Below are 11,746 nucleotides of genomic sequence, written 5' to 3'. Positions count from 1 at the left end.
AGCTGCGCTCTTAGCACTGGGTCTGTCACTGATGCAAACTGAAGGGAGCCCAGCACTCGCTCCTGTTGCCGTCTTGATAACCTCTTGGATTTTAGTAGTCTCTTGACAGATCCCGCTATCTCTTTTCTCTTCTTTAAAGGAATGGAGAGGCGATGTGACTGTAAGTTCAAATGTATACCTAGCCATTGAAACTTCTGAGCTGGAGATAGTTGAAACTTCTTGAATCCCAGATGTTCCAGGAATTGGATCACTTTCTTGGATGCTTGCATGCATTCCGTCTTGGATGCTGCCCACACCAGCCAATCGTCCAGGTAGGTCATCACCTGGAAACCTTCTAGGCGTAGTTGTTGAATGACTGCATCTGCAAGCTTCGTGAAGATCCTTGGGGCTATGTTTAGTCTGAAGTGCATGGTTCTGAAAGTGTACTTTCTTATTTGTAGCCTGAATCCTAGGTAGGAGAGTTGGCGATTGATGGGAATGTGCCAATAGGCATCTGCCATGTCTATGGAGACTTGTATGCCCTTTTGCGCAATGGGGGCCTTATGTGTTGAAGGGTCAGCATCCTGAACTTGTCGTTTTCTGTGAACTTGTTGAGTGGCGATAAACAAGAAATGACTCTGAGTTTGTCTGAGTCTTTCTTGGGAACACAAAACAGCCTTCCTTGGAATTTGATGGACTCTGCCCTCCTTATCACCCGTTTGCTCAAGAGTTCTCGGGTATATTCTTCCAGAATGGGGGTGGAGTGTTGGAAGAATTGAGGAAATGATGGTGGAGCTGTCTTCCCGCTCCAACCTAGTCCGTTTTTGATCGGGCTGTGGGTCCAGAGATCGAGGGTCCAGCGATTCCAGAATAGTCTGAGTCTTCCTCCTACCGGAAGCATCTCATTGCTTCTGGTGTTTGGAGGGCTTGCCTCCTTAACCGCGTTTTCCCCTACCCCCTCTTCCTCTTGAGGGACGTCTAGAGGAACCTCTACTTGACCCTATACCTTTAGGGCGAAAGGTAGTGGTCTGCCTCTCATAGGCGGGAGTGAAGGGGTACAATCTGGTAGGTGGGTTTAGGCTGTCCCACCATCTGGGGCACGGCGGTCATGGGAAGTTGTTGTTATCTTGCGAGGAAAGAGGGCAACCTTAGCCTCTTTGTCTTTCTTTTCGGTTGGGGACCCTCATCCAGGGGAAGACTTCCTTTTAGCTGACATACCCCACTTCCGGAGAAAGTTCCTGTTCTCCGTGGTAGCCTTGTCGACTCTCTCCTTGACCACTTCCCTCGGGAAGAGGTCCTTTTCCCAGATATTGGAAGATATCAGCTTTCTAGGTTCGTGTTTTACCGCAGCCAAAGCAAATACGAACTTCCTGCAAGCCTTTCTAGCCCTAACGAAACCATAGAAGTCTTTGATCAGGGTTGCCAAATATGTTTTGGCCACGACCATAACATATCTGGGGATCTATGTTCACTGGCCATTGCCTCCAAGGTGGTCTGGAGGGACAGAGAGGCAGCAAGCCTTTCCTTCATCTCCTGCTCCCTACACAGAAGAAACTCACAACTTAGAGAAGTTTTCACTGAACTGACGGCCAGCAAAATCCGCCTCCAACTTCCCGACTGAGAAGGTAAGCTGTATATCCTTCCAGTTCTTGTGATCTGTAGGCAGGGCTAGGGAAAGGGGCCTACATTCCTCAAGTGTTGGGCAAGGTTTCCCAGCTTCCACTGCCTTCATCACTGCCTTGAACCCTTTTTCCGTAAAGGGAAAGACCATTGTAGCTGGAGCAAGAAAGGAAGGGTGTTTCTTACTCAGGGCTGGCACCTTAGAATTAGTGAAGCCCCTGTTCTTTAGACTGCTAGCCAATAAAGCTTGAGCCTTTGCATGGTTAAGCACTATGACCTCTTTTGGCTCTTGTCTCCTCTTTGGATACGGGTTCCGCCTTTAGACGGACGAAGCAGTCTGGATAAGAATCAAAGCTGGGCCAGAATTTGATGTCCTCGATAAGGACAGCTCCCAACTTTACTGAGATGAAAATCTTCCCATTCATGATTGGCATGTACTCTGCATACCTCCATGGAATTATCTCAGAGCACGAGGGAAGATCTTTTACATTGAGTCTCCGATGAGACCCACGGGCTGCTGCAAGCTGATGAATCTCCTTCCTCAATGCAGCTTCCCTTTCTTCGCTCTGCTTTTGGAACCTCTCCATCATAGACATAAGGGTAGACAGGGTCTTCCCAGTTTCATCTGATGGAGGACCAGAGGACGTAGAGGGCAATGGTTCTGGGGCTGGAATCGACAAAACAGACACCGTTTCGACTTCATCCTCTTCCATTTCCGGAGCCAACGTAGACTCCTCTTCCTGACCTTTTGCAAGAAGGGCTTTTTCGGTGTCTTCTGACACCTCTGACATCCTCTCGTCTAGATGGATGTCCTTCATCGCCTCCGAGACATCCGTATCTACGGAAATCTGGACACAAGGGATCTCAGGGTGAGGCTGTGGTATAACAGCATCTGCAGATGCTTTAGGGAATAGATAGGCCCTCATTCGCTCATTTGGGAGGTAAGGCCCCGTGGCATGTTTTTGGAAGCCATGAACTCATCTACGCAGCTTACTCTGAACTGCATACCTTGACTCCGTTGTCTTGGGGTATCAAAGGCCTCAGTAACCAAGGCTTTGCATACATTACATACCTGGTGGTCCCGATATTTGAGAGGTCCCTTGGTGATGGAACAGTGGGAGTGCGTCCTGCATTCCTCGTGATCGCAAAAGTCCTTGCTCTGGACGTTGCAGAAGACACTACGGCACTTCACATGGTCCTCCTGTGAAGAGAGGAAAACAAAATGAGTATAAGGTAGTTCATCTCACTGGATAAACTAATATATATTAATAATAATATTTTTCATTTTATTTTATTGCATATAGCTTAGGATTGGTAAGCTAGAAATGAATTAGGAAAGACTCATACGTGTGTTTCCTGCCCAGCCAATTGCTGTGACCTCCCTCAAGATTAAAGCCTAGGGTTATCCTCTTCAAGAGGACCATTGGAAGAGTTCTAACCTATAAGGATAGATAAGTGTAACTTAACACCAACTTCTAAAAAGATTAATAATGAGGGTCATTCTTAACTGATCATCTATTAGTATATGGAAAGAGAATTCCGTTCCTTATCTAGTATGGTCTCAACAAAAGACTGCACCTGGACACATAGAGTATGTTGGAAATTTAACTACTGTATTCTTTTATACCATAGTTTTCTGTTTGCAGTATCTTTTGTACTGCAAATACACTGGCTACTGTATAGTCATATACTGTAGTTCTAGCCGGCATGTTGCCGGCGACGCTAGCACCTAGGGCACAGTTCAGCCGGCACATCATCGACGTGGAAGGTGGCCAGTGGGTCACCGGCTTCCGCCGCATTAGTCCAGTGTCCATCATACCAGACAGGGTAGTTGCCGGTAATCAAAATTTGGCCGGTTGTGACAGTGGCTTGTTGGCTGCCAGTGCACAAGTCCAGCCAGCATCTTGCCGGCTAGGGTAGTGGCCAGCAGCTGCCGGTTAGGTTAGTACCTGGTGGCACTAGCCGATAGAGAGTGAAAAAGCAAAGAGTGGAGGATGATGTAAAAGCTCTGTCTCACTTCCTTCCTCCGTAATGAGGGTTCAAATGGAAGGGGAGAATATAAGATATTTAGGCTTCCACCCATCCACCACCATTGTCGGTCTCTGCTGGACACAGGTTGTGAATGGCAGTCCAAGAGAGGACTGAAGAACACTCTATAGCTAAGGGATCTTCTGTCGGCAGCTGGTCCAGCCGACACAGCTCTCCAGGAGCCTTGCGTCCATAAGGGAAAGCTGAGCGACTAGGTCACTACAAGCAAAAACCAGAGCTGTCCCTACAACCTGCCGGCAAATGGTGATATTTTAGGACGATGGCCGAACTAAAAAAACAGAGGGGAGAAAAAAAAGGGTCCTATATAAGGTTTGAAAGGAGCCGGCTGGTTGCCGGTCCTATGACACCCTAAGGAAACTCTGTTTCGGTATCGTCGCAAACCTAGGCTGTGGGAGAGAATCTATTCTCCAGCCTAGGGTCTGCCAATACAGTTAAGGGGCCGGCAGCTATCTTGCTGCCACCCCTAAACAAGAGAGAAAAAGAGTTCCATTGCTGACACCATCCTAGGCGGCAGAAGAATATCTATTCTTCAGCATAGGGTCTGCAAGCACAGGACTAGTCTACTAGACCACAGGGTAAACTCATATAACCCCTTCAAGTGCAGTCTAGGGAGGTCTAGCCTCCTATGCTAGCAGCGTAATCCGACAAGGGGAATAACTATTCATCCCGCCGACCAGCTGCCGGCACACGACCATGTACTCTGAGGTTCTGACCTAAACCCAAATCTTGCCATCCGCAGCTAAGGGAAGGGGCAGAAAAACCCTAGCCTAGTCCTGCCTGAATGACAACTCGAGGCACGACCAACTAGGGTTGTAGACTAAGGCTACACTCAGAGGGAAGGAGGGATTACCCTTAAATCTCCACTGGAGGTGAGTATCGCTTTATATAATAATTCTAGGAGATATCTATCCCCGCTCCAATTGATAAAACGATACACGAGGGTTACCGGGGAGTATGTATGAAAGTATATTAAAGCCACTAGGCTACTAGTCAGTGACAGCGAGAATCGACTATCTAAATCATCGAAGCTCCCATGTATACTATCTTAGAAGAGTAAATATTTATATGCAATCGATATATCTTACATGTATAAATTGCCTAATAGATTCATTTAAATTTAATAACACTAGGAATGCTTATATATCATGCATAAAAGTAAACTAAAACGTCTAGATTAGGAAGCCTAGCGTAAACAAGGTTCGGTTACCTAAACCGTCGAAACTAATACGAATGCTATTGGCATAATATAATTAATTCATAGTAATAAAGACTATGATAAGCAGGTATTCAAGAGATGTTAGCTGTTCAACGAATTATTAGTAACTCACTTAATATTTACACCAGAGGTGTAAGCAGAGCTCTTTGTTAACAACTTAGGATAACAATCCAATTATAAAACAAGGATACAATGTTAAAGTACCAATTACATCTTTAAATACATTTTGGTGGGAAACGTATATGTATCATGTTTCCTCCCTTCTCTGTTTGCTTGGATTTTACAAAAAGTAAAGCAAAATATAAATATATGAATTGAGAATAAAAAAAAAAGTTTGTTTTAAAAAAAATTGACTTTTCAAAATCGTGACATACAGTGACTCCCCCCCCCCCCAAATGAAAGTCACTAAAAACATATGAAATGGAACAAATATAGATTACACTAAACAAAAGTAAACAAAATTCTTAATTAACAAATAGAATTTCTTCAACATAAAATTCATGGACTCATATATGGCATACTCATTAAAGGCTTGGACCATGCAGGTTTCAAATTAACTATTTACATTTTAACCTTATGAAATTTTGAACAACTGATAACAAATCAAATAAAGCTTCTCATGCGAGTTTCACCATTGACATATGACACCAGATTGTTCTCATTTCTAGCATGAAAAAATTTGTTCTCAATAAAGATATTATACACTTTTGGGTTATATTTACCTTCCTTTGTCAAAATATCTGCGATCATCTCTTTTGTCTTAAGCCAGCTATAAGATTCAACAGAATTATCTTCCAACTTTTCTCTCAAATCTGTTATTGTATTACGAAGCAATCGCTCCTCCACCTGCTTTGTACTACCAATTGATTCCAGCAAAGGCTTAGAATCAGTAAACAATCTGACAGGAAGATTCACTGAATCTTTGATAGCTTTTCCAAAGAGTAATTGCCCAAGCTGTGTAGCAAAGAATACCGAATCATCAACTAATTTAGACAAATTTCTTGTTTCCGCTGCCTTTGCAGAATGACAAACCTTTCGTATTGTTTTTGATTTCCAAAAGATAGGCACAGCATCATGCATATTCTTTGATCTTAATAAAATAAGATTTCCTCCTATTCTTTTATCATCAGTCCTATAAGAAGCATCCCCTAGACCAAAAATAACAAGATCCGTTTTATTGCCAACTTTGGAGAACACAACTTTATTTGGTTTGCTATGGATTCTCTTAACGACCTGATTTACCCTCTTAAGATCTCTTATCTTTGCTTCATTATTCTTCATTGACATTAATAAAGCAGTTATTGATAAATCTGGTCTAGTATTTGCGGCTAACCAACTAATCTTTCCCGCATATTTTCTATAAACTTTATTTTCCTGCTTTGTCAATGGATCATCAGGCTTAGCTTTACGAATTTCTCGTATCTCTTCAATACTTCTTGCATAATCTTCCATCGAGATTACAATTTCATCTCTGGTCTTTTGTATATCTACACCAGTGAATCTAAATTTATCCTTTTCGACCTTCGAAACTGTCAAAACACTTTGCACTTTTTCTGTGAGTTGATTGACAAACTCCTTTGTTCCTGCTATGCTGAAATCATCCACGTGAGTAATTACCATCCCTATAAGATCGCTTCCATCATGTTGATAATAAAATGCTTCATGACCACTTACATTCCTCAAACCTTCCTGCTTAAATATATCTCTTATTCTCAGCCAAAATTTTCTGCTGGCATCATCAAGACCATACAAAGGTTTCTTCAATTTCCAAATTACACCTTCTTTCTTCAAATCTTTAGGAGGTTCAATAAAGACATCTCGCTCTAAAGTTTTAGACTGCAAGAAAGCAGCCCTAATATCAACTGATTGCACATTGAACTTCTCATTTGCTGCTACAGCTAGAAATATTTTTCAGCAGTAGGAGAATCCGCTTGAGGTTTGCACTCTTCCTGGAAGCCTCTTGCAATCAACCTGGCTTTATAATCAGTCTTTTGACCATCATGTTTTTCTTTTTTAGTAATTACCCATCTACTGCCGATTCTTTGTTGTCCATATTGTTTGACTTCCTCAAAAGAATCATAATCTTGGAGATTTTTATATTCTTTTTCTTTAGCTTCAATCACTTCCGGCATCTTATGATATTTAATTGTGAGTTCCACTACAAATACGGTATTATCAAGGTGAAAGCATTCGGCCTTCTTAGACTTCAGCCAATAGGCACCAATAGAATCACCCTTTTGCTCAACATAATCAATGCCTTCATTATTACATGTGCTCTTTTCCTCTCTCTCTTTCATAAAATTACTCACTTCATTCTGGTTTCTTTCCTCTTCATCTCCCTTTTCAATAGACTCAACCTTTCTAGATTGAGATCTCGTTTTTCTTCTGCATTCATTTCTTACTCCATCTTTCTCTTTATCAAGTTTCTCCTCAGTACTGTTACTTACTTCATTAATCAGCCCTTTATCACTGTCTTCACGGGCGTAAACTCTATATGGCTGAACTTTACAATCTGCCACTTTTTTAAATCACCGTTTGTCCATATGAAAACATCTCTGTTCCTATGACAAAATACATTTACTGGGCCGCACCAGCTTCTATTATTCTTCTCTTGATATAATACAAGATCACCCTCCTCATATTTAATGTCATTAAAACTACCCTTTCTCACTTCCGAAGCTTTGATCAACTTATTTTCAAATTCTTCTTCCCTAAATTTCTTGGTTATCTCATGGTGCCTTTCCATGATCTTTGAAATCGCTTCACTGTCAAATAAACTCTCTGTAGTTAAATTACCTGTTTAGATTCCTGGAAAAGTAATTGATTTCCCTGTAAACAGTCTCATGGGTTCATATCCAAGTATATTTACATTAGTGTTATGTGTCCATGCTGCCATATTTGCTGCCATTTTCAAATCAATCTTTTTGTCTGTCTCTAGCATCTTGTTCACAGTAACATCAGCAGAATGGTGATTTCTTTCATTTAAGCCATTGCTCCAAGGAGAGTATGTTGGACCAAGCTTTACTGTAAAGCCAAACTTACTTGCATATTCATTTAACTCCTCATTCTGCAATTCATTTCCATTGTCAGCCCAAAAACCAATTGAAGGAAAACCAAACTGCCAGTTCCAACCATTATTCAAACCATCGACTACAGTTTACATTCGCTTATTTGAAAGTACTACACCTGAAATAAATCTTGTGAATGAGCAAACCATCCAAAGTATGTACTTATTTCCATTCTGCTTCAAATCGATAGCTACAATCTCGTTAAAATCAGTTACCTTTGGAATTGCTACTTTTGGCCTTCCCAAAGACCTTTTGAATTTCTGACAAACTCTACAACTAATTACCACCTTCTTAATTGTTTTCCTAATTTCATCATTTAACAGATTATCATTTCTATACGCCAAAATTAGCTGTTCTTCTCCTTTTTGGTTAGTTACCTCATGAATTCTTTTAACTTGTTTATAACTTTGTACATCTTTTTCCTTTTTCTTAAAGAAAACTGTCTCATTTGTAGTCCATGTGCCACACTTGTATAGTTGCAAAGCTTGATGTCCTCCATCAGTATCATGCAAATGAAATCTTTTTGACTTCTGTAAATTAATAACCATGATATTATCATGCATGATATCTACGTTCCATTCTTTCAATTTACTTTTGCCGAACAAGAAAGGGATTTTTTTGGCGTCAATGACATATGTTTCAACTATCATCTTTACAAAACCATCTTCAGAATCTTTTTCTTTCCATACAACTGGAAGACTGATTATTTCTGCACCATGAAAAACAGGTCCATCACCAAATCTAAAATCCTGAGAACAAGATTTACTTTCCAAATCCTCCTTTCTTATATCGTTAATATCGAGCTACCTGTCTAGCCATTTCCTTCCAACTAGAGTTTTTGGGCACCCGGTATCAACAATCATTGCTTCCACTTCATCAACTTCTTTCGTGAAATGAACATCCATAGTGTGCTTAATTACTATCTCCCTGCTTTCTTCAGCTACAAATCTAACAGTATTTGCCTTCTTTATCATCTCTTTTAACTCTTTCATTTCCTTTATAAGTTTCTCATTGCCTTGTTCAAGATTTCTCAGTCTTTCATCAACTTTCATTTCTGATTGTGATTTAAAGTTTGAAGACGATCTGTCAAATCTTCTTGCTGAACTGTCACGTGGTCTCGAGGCCGATCTAAATGACGTTTTGATGATGACCGAGACGGTGTTCTAGAAGGACCTCTTCTATAGTTACCAGATGCAGTTCCCCAAAATCCAGGATTTAAAGTGGATCTTCTATATCTGTTAAAGTTCGGTAGCTCTTTAAACTTTTTCCCCTCTTGGTAACGACTCCTGTTATCAGTGTAAAATGTAGAAGTATTTAAAGATATACCTGATGTCGAATCTCTATCATTTTCTATTTTCAGCTTTCTAAACTCCATCTTCAATCTAGTAGCAACATCATCTTCATCAAGAGGTTTCCTTTCCACTCCATGTTCAATAACTTCTTTAAGGTGAGTCTTCTCATCCAAGGTTATTTTACCTCGTTCGTGAGCTCTCTTCATCATTAATAAACTCAATACATAATTAAGACAAGCATTTATTTTTTCTCTTGATACTTCAGCCATCAAACCTTCAAACTTATCAAGAAATTTCCGCAACTTTCTGATTTATCTGTAAAAAAGGCGATAATCTTCTCATAATGTCATTACACATTTCAGCCTTAGTTTTCGCATATTTCACAGCCAAAACCTCTAAAATAGTTTCTACTGTCTTCAAAGTGCTGTTAGCTGTACGATCGATTACAACTGTAATCACATATTCCTTAACCCTCTCATTCTTCTTCAAGCTTTCAATTAAATCGTTATATTTATTGTACTCACTATCTTTGTTATTACTGCTCCAATCCTCAATTTCAATTCTGAATCTTTCAAAAGTTTGTCCAACCCAAATGGGCGGAAACTTGGCTTTTGTAATCTGAGTTGTAGTTGGCAAAGATTTCATTTTTGAAGTGTTTTCCAGTAACTTTAATCAGAATATCAATTTGTTGTGTCAACACATCTGTTAAGTCTGGCCCCGAGCTAATAGAATCAGCAGAGCCGTTGACTCTGTGATCACTAACCTTAGACTTGTGTGTTGACTCCATGTGCATAATGAAATTAAGTCTATTTTCCAGATTTTCCTCGCACGCGTCACAGTAAGTTTGAGATGTTCTGTTATCTATATTGAACATTTTGTACTTAAAACAGGTCAAATTTCTGAAATGGTCCATTAAAATCTTCACGTCCTTATCCTTGAATTTCTTTGATTTCGACTTAGCACAATCATCTTCCGTACCAATATGACCAAAGAGAGGGCCATTACACGTTTTACATTTCACAAAATTTGAATTCTCCGGTAACCTTATTGATTTCCCCGAAATTCAAAAGGTTATCAATATCATTAGCAAGGTCGTTATCATTTTTGTATCCAGTGGTATCAAATGAAAATATATTTATTTATCTAAAGACCACCACCAGGGATATTAGGATCATTCCAAGCCATACAGAGCAAATCATTAATTTCAGTAAAATTATCAATCCCCACCTCAATAGTAAAAACTATGAATTCAAATATACCTAATGTGTTAATATAATGACATATTAAAACTTTAAATGTAATCACAAAAGCAAAACGGGATTATATATATATATATATATATATATATATATATATATATATATATATATATATATATATATATATATATATATATATATATATATATATATATATATATATATATATATATATATATATATAAGTGAAAGAATGAAAAATTACAGCTAAATTTGGAGTATTAAGTTCAACTGCAAAACAAAAAGTTATCAACTACGGGAATAACAAAATAATGCGAAACTAGGCCTTTGGTGCCATTCTATATCAACAGTTCCTTATCATTCGATTTCCTCCATAGTCTACTCAAAGCTATTCTCTATACATAAAGACTGGCATTACAATCATCATGTGTTTCTCCGTGAAAGCATTACTTCGGTAAGTTTCTATCACTACAAGCATTACCTCATGATGTGCTTCCAGCACCAATACACAGCTCCAAGTTTAGACCTAAGCATTCAGAAAGTACTTGCAATTCAGCCAAACGAAAATCTCATCCTCTGGGCTCACGTTCGTTAACCATCCGTCATTCCCGAGTCTTCCTTCAGCAAATATTCAATGTTGGGGATGTCTTGTGCTTTATACTTGAATCAAACAAGTGAAACAACAAATAAGAATCTGCCTGCTGACTTGAAAATCCTTCCATCCCGGCGGTGAAGGTGGAAGTCTACTCCATCGTCATGATATTACGTTGCAGCATTCCACATTAAACTCACTATAAACTTTTCTTGATGCTTTGAAGCTATGGAAACCGGCAGGGTGTGTAGTATGAACTTTCCTGATGTAAAAAAAAAAAAAAAAAAAAAAACAATTCAGATCGGACGCTCTGCTACCAAATGATAAGCAGGTATTCAAGAGATGTTAGCAGTTCAACGGTTTATTAGTAACTCACTTAATATTTACACCAGAGGTGTAAGCAGAGCTCTTTGTTAACAACTTAGGATAATAATCCAATTATAAAACAAGGCTACAATGTTAAAGTACCAATTACATCTTTAAATACATTTTGGTGGGAAACGTATATGTATCAGACTAAATAGCTATTTTTTTATGCTATTTATACCGAGAAAGTCGTTCTGGCTAACTAAATAACTCATGCGTTATGGACGACAGCGCCCAAGACGCCTCCGGTTCAGGCAATATCTCTGCCATAATTTAACTTAATTTAGACTTAATTTTTCACTGAGAGGCTAATATTTATACAACGTAAAGATCAAATACTCAAC

The 11,746-nt window shown here is 39.4% G+C and overlaps 1 protein-coding gene across 1 annotated transcript; it reads right to left on the bottom strand.

Annotated features, from left to right (window-relative positions):
* Positions 1 to 2,521: 2,521 nt before the first annotated feature.
* Positions 2,522 to 8,984, bottom strand: LOC137646241 (uncharacterized). The gene is made up of 6 exons (XM_068379361.1): positions 8,740 to 8,984; positions 7,526 to 7,629; positions 6,889 to 7,382; positions 5,587 to 6,700; positions 3,617 to 3,810; positions 2,522 to 2,800 (listed from the first exon to the last, which is right to left on the bottom strand). Exons 1-6 carry the CDS (start codon positions 8,982 to 8,984, stop codon positions 2,522 to 2,524), a joined length of 2,430 nt encoding a protein of 809 aa, XP_068235462.1.
* Between the last annotated feature and the right edge of the window lie 2,762 nt (positions 8,985 to 11,746).

The sequence above is a fragment of the Palaemon carinicauda genome, chromosome 9 (assembly GCF_036898095.1).
Source record: "Palaemon carinicauda isolate YSFRI2023 chromosome 9, ASM3689809v2, whole genome shotgun sequence".
In the NCBI taxonomy this organism is placed as follows: domain Eukaryota; kingdom Metazoa; phylum Arthropoda; class Malacostraca; order Decapoda; family Palaemonidae; genus Palaemon; species Palaemon carinicauda.
Note: the sequence above shows the minus strand (reverse complement) of the source record. Positions and strands in the feature narration are given on the sequence as shown.

Coding starts and splice junctions, on each gene's coding strand:
- LOC137646241 (XM_068379361.1), bottom strand. CDS start 8,984: ATGAAAGTTGATGAAAGACTGAGAAATCTTGAACAAGGCAATGAGAAA. Junction 7,630..8,739: donor GGAAGGAAATGGCTAGACAG/GTAGCTCGATAT, acceptor TTTATTTGACAG/TGAAGCGATTTCAAAGATCA. Junction 3,811..5,586: donor AGATATTTTGACAAAGGAAG/GTAAATATAACC, acceptor TATGGACGCAAG/GCTCCTGGAGAGCTGTGTCG.